Source organism: Coregonus lavaretus (assembly GCF_964263955.1).
Source record: "Coregonus lavaretus genome assembly, chromosome: 40".
Classification (NCBI taxonomy): Eukaryota; Metazoa; Chordata; class Actinopteri; order Salmoniformes; family Salmonidae; genus Coregonus; species Coregonus lavaretus.
Window position 1 is genome coordinate 13,066,333 of NC_140027.1, and position 5,000 is coordinate 13,071,332.

The 5,000-nt window shown below is 48.4% G+C and overlaps 2 protein-coding genes across 2 annotated transcripts; both read right to left on the minus strand.

Moving 5' to 3' along the window:
- Nucleotides 1-3,536: 3,536 nt before the first annotated feature.
- On the minus strand, nt 3,537-3,947 carry LOC311113620 (histone H3.2; the record flags this gene model as incomplete). The annotated part of the gene is made up of 1 exon (XM_084156881.1): nt 3,537-3,947. One exon carries the CDS (start codon nt 3,945-3,947, stop codon nt 3,537-3,539), a length of 411 nt encoding a protein of 136 aa, XP_084013007.1.
- A 478-nt stretch (nt 3,948-4,425) lies between these two features.
- On the minus strand, nt 4,426-4,812 carry LOC311113704 (histone H2A; the record flags this gene model as incomplete). Its single annotated transcript, XM_084157005.1, has 1 exon — nt 4,426-4,812. One exon carries the CDS (start codon nt 4,810-4,812, stop codon nt 4,426-4,428), a length of 387 nt encoding a protein of 128 aa, XP_084013131.1.
- Nucleotides 4,813-5,000: the final 188 nt, after the last annotated feature.

A 5,000-nucleotide genomic window follows, 5' to 3' on the forward strand; every position in this document is an offset into this window, starting at 1 on the left:
CCAAATAATGCTGGTGATAGAATTGCCCACTTTGGCACCGTCAGACATAGGGCTCCCATTTTGGACTGTGTGTGTGTGTGTGTGCGCGCTGTCCCCCTCTTTTCGAGCCACGTCTACCGACTCGTGGTGGCTTTATGTTGTCCAAATTCCACTATTGCTTGACCCAAAATAATAACGTTCTTACACTTTGCCACTGTCAGATATAGGCCTCCCTCTGTGCGCTAAAAGTGGACGGGACATTAGAATCCTCTAATTAATACTCCCTGTCCACTCGAAGTGGCTCATACTTTCTTACTAAATTGCATACTAAACATTTGTTGTTATATATAACACTACATGGAATGGGCCCATTTTAAGCGGATGTGGGTGGCTCTTAAAAGAGCCTTTGGGTTCGAGTCGGGGTGTTGAGGTTCCGAAGAGAGTGGGTTTAACCGCCGAAACCGTACAGGGTGCGTCCCTGACGTTTCAGAGCGTAGACCACGTCCATGGCGGTAACGGTCTTCCTCTTGGCGTGCTCGGTGTAGGTGACTGCGTCACGGATCACGTTCTCCAGGAACACCTTCAGGACACCGCGGGTCTCCTCGTAGATCAGACCGGAAATACGCTTCACGCCGCCGCGGCGAGCCAGACGGCGGATAGCGGGTTTGGTGATTCCCTGGATGTTATCGCGGAGAACTTTGCGGTGACGCTTGGCGCCTCCTTTTCCGAGTCCCTTGCCGCCTTTGCCTCTTCCGGACATGGTGTGTTCGCTAGTTGAGTTCAAGTGAATGAATGATTTCAGCGCCGGTGCGCGGTGCGCTATTATCTGCGTTTGGTCGACCTGATTGAGGCCGGCGGCACAGAAAGCGCGCCTCTGTTATATGTTCGGAGGCGTTGCAAAGGGGAGGGCGCTCGTTCTAGGGGACTAGGGAGGAGCGATTTCAAAGATGACGTGAAAGCAACTAACGTGCGCGGGAAACATACTCAAATACTGATATAGGCTATGTGGAACACAAGGCCAAACTGTGACAACTGGGAGATCAGCTAGTACACTGTGTCCCTCTCCTCATATTGTTGTTGTTGTTGTTGTTGTTGTTGTTGTTGTTGCACCTGATTCTACTCATTGAGGACTTGGTAATTTAGGTGACAGGTTGTTCAATCAGCTGTGGCTGTCCAGGCCTACAAGAAAAATGGGTCCTGTTGGGGGTAGCCTACTCTACCGCTGGAGTTGGGAAACACTGAAATGGAAGGGGGACACGCAGTGAGCAAAACTCCTAACCACATAAAAACACAGACACTTGAGATCATTAAGAGCTATAAGGAGTCCATCAACTACCTGGTCAGTCAAGTCATATAGGGGGGGATTTCATGGCCACCTGCTGGAGCAGAAGTCATGTTTGCCAACACTGGCCTTAAAATCATTAAATTTAGGAGCTATAAGGAGTCCATCAACTAACTGGTCAGTCAAGTCATATAGGGAGGGATGTCATGGCCACCTGCTGGAGCACAAGTAATGTTTGCCAACACTGGCCTTAAAATCATTAGGAGCTATAAGGAATAAATCAACTCATCATTCAAGTCATATAGGGAGGGATCTTAGCACCACCTGCTGGATCAGAAGTACCCTTCACCGTAGGCACAAGAGAGCCATCATCTCTCAACCGGTGCAATTTCCATAAGTATGTGGTAATAAAACAAACAACGACAGCTCCTCATATAGGCAGTGGTTTCACACATTTTTCTCCAAGATGTTCAAACGTTCATAGATGACCAGCAGGGTCAAATAATAAGCACAGTGGTTGTAGAGGTTGCAACAGGTCAGTCAGGTAGCTTAGTGGTTAAGAGCATTGTGCCAGTAACCGAAAGGTCGCTGGTTCTAATCCCCGAGCCGACTAGGTGAAAAATCTGTCGATGTGCCCTTGAGCAAGGCACTTAACCCTATTTGCTCCTGTAAGTCGCTCTGGATAAGAGCGTCTGCTAAATGACCAATTATTTATTTATATTTATTTATTACATCAGGAGTAAATGTCACTTGTTGTTAGTGTTGTAGTTCCTATTTCTACGGTGTTGCCTACCTGCAGCAATCATGATTTACCTGCAGTGTTGATTGCAATTACGTAATTTGTCAACTCATAATAACAGATGTTTTGCAAACCGTTGATGTTTAAATAAATGGATTCCCGGTGTCCGGATACCTTTTCTCTTAAGGGATGTGATTGAGTGAATCCAAAGTAAGTTGGTCTAAATACATAATAGGATGAATCATTCAGGTAAAATAACACAATGTCTATTTGAGTCGAATCAACGTAATATAATCCTTTTTACGTCTCTATCATCTTTACTCAATGTATTGGACCACATCAACTCAACTTACTCAAGCTTATCTACTCATAAAAACAAGCAAAAAGATCTACTCAACAATATGACGTGTGCTTTTGTTGACTGTAATAGCTTGAGTACATTCCACAAAGTCATTTTTTACAGTGTATCTAAAGACACGTTTGTTGTGGTGAAGCACTTTTTCTTTGACGTTGAACTTGCATTGAACAGACAAATCCATTTCGTTACAACCCTTTTGTAGTATGACTTAGGAATATTTGTTGATGATCCTAATGTCTATGCGTGAATAGTGATTGGTTGTTGGTGAAATATTGCTGAGAACCCATCATTTCCTGGCCTTTTTTCACTATTGAGCTATTTTGAAACATTTGTTTTGCTATTGGATTCATAATGGTGACCTGGGACAAGTAATTAGTGAAACCAGAGTTCAGCAGTTGCCATTAAAGCGATCGAACCAAGTCATCCTAATAGGCTAGTATTAGCCTAAAGCAGGGTTTCCCAAACTCGGGCCACATTTTGGGAGTTTTTGCCCTAGCACTACACAGCTGATTCAAATAATCAACTCATCATCATCAAGCTGGGAGTATTAGAATCAGTTGTGGAGTGCTAGGGCAAAACGCAAAACGCGCACCCCTTGTGGACCCCAGGACCGCGTTTGGGAAACGCTGGCCTAAAGAGCAAATGCTGAAAGGGACTCACCATGAGGTGCAGTACCCACATTTAACCACAAGATGGCCTCCGTGCTCCATTGTAAAGTTTGGGCCTCTGCATGAGTCTCTCAGCAGCACTGCAACATGGGACTTTCAAAGTAAGTTGGCATGCAATGTTTTTTCTGGACTGCATGCAAGGCTATTATTACACACAACTAATAGTGTCAATTATTCATCTGAACACAATTCTTGTTACTATTCGGCCTATATTATCACTCGTTTCTTTTTCCCCTCCTTTGTAAAGCATTTTACTGTGTTACTATATAGTTCAAAGGAAGTGGATGATGCCAGATGGTTGTGTATATACACACACACAAACATTGAAGCTAGACTTCAGGCAACTAAAAAGGTGCAATACGTAGCTTTTAGACGTGTTAGTGAACAACATACATGGTGGCTAATGTAGAGGTGCGTGTATACATGGAACAATTGTGCCTTTTTGATGGAAATATGGAGGTGGCTCTTAAAAGAGCCTTTGGGGGATATTCGAGTTCAGGTCATCCTCATTTATGCGCGCTCTCCGCGAATACGGCGGGCCAGCTGGATGTCCTTGGGCATGATGGTCACCCGCTTGGCGTGGATGGCGCACAGGTTGGTGTCCTCGAACAGGCCGACCAGGTAAGCCTCGCTAGCCTCCTGTAGGGCCATCACGGCGGAGCTCTGGAAGCGCAGGTCGGTCTTGAAGTCCTGGGCGATTTCTCGCACCAGGCGCTGGAAGGGCAGCTTGCGGATGAGTAGCTCAGTGGACTTCTGGTAACGACGGATCTCTCTCAGAGCCACGGTGCCGGGCCTGTAACGGTGAGGCTTCTTCACACCGCCGGTGGCCGGGGCACTCTTGCGAGCAGCCTTAGTGGCGAGCTGCTTCCTGGGGGCTTTGCCACCGGTGGATTTGCGAGCGGTTTGCTTGGTTCTGGCCATGGCGCTGCTCTGACAGTCGGGAGTATAGCCTCGAAATGCCTATGTGAAGTTTATAAAGCCGGCAGTGGCGCCTGCTGATTGGACACCATCTCCCCACCACCCCGATTGGCCCGTTTCGCAGGCCTCCTCCGTTGGCCATTGGACGGGAGGCCCGGCCTCTCCAAAACTCAAACTCCCGGTGCGCGCGCAATAGGACGCCGCCGGCCCTTTACGCGCAATAATAGTCGCCAAAGTCAAGAGTGACAGCTTATAGGCACGTATCATCTAATGCTAGCCTGCTATGGCAAATGAGGCCAAGTAGGTGTTGTTGTTCATGCAAGGCCTCATGTGGGCACAGAATGTCGAAATAGTTGTGTATACACCCACTCAATGTATTGCGGTCATAGAAAGGTACTTTGCGCTTTTGGAGAGCTAGGTGGTTGGCTCTTAAAAGAGCCTTTGGGGGTTGAGTAGTCAAGTTGAAGTCGCAGTAGCGAATTTACTTGGCTTTGACTGCCTTCTCGGTCTTCTTGGGGAGTAGGACTGCCTGGATGTTGGGCAGCACACCACCCTGAGCGATGGTCACACCGCCGAGCAGTTTGTTCAGCTCCTCGTCGTTACGGACGGCCAGTTGCAGGTGACGGGGGATGATACGAGTCTTCTTGTTGTCACGGGCAGCGTTGCCGGCCAACTCCAGGATCTCAGCAGTCAGGTACTCGAGTACGGCGGCCAGGTAGACTGGTGCGCCAGCGCCCACACGCTCGGCGTAGTTGCCTTTGCGCAGCAGCCTGTGCACACGGCCCACGGGGAACTGGAGGCCAGCACGGGATGAACGGGTCTTTGCCTTCGCCCTGGCCTTGCCTCCGGTTTTGCCTCTTCCGCTCATATTGGTAGCTTGAGAAAGTCACAGAAAGTCTGAATGAGCCGCTCGCCACTTCGAGAGCCGTACATATACCTCGCCACAAGAGGCAACGATTGGCCACCGGGCCGGTGTGGCCTTATCCAATTGGAGCGAGGGACAGACAGATGGACAGACAGACAGCCCTAAGCCGGTTCCCACCCACAGGCAGCGAG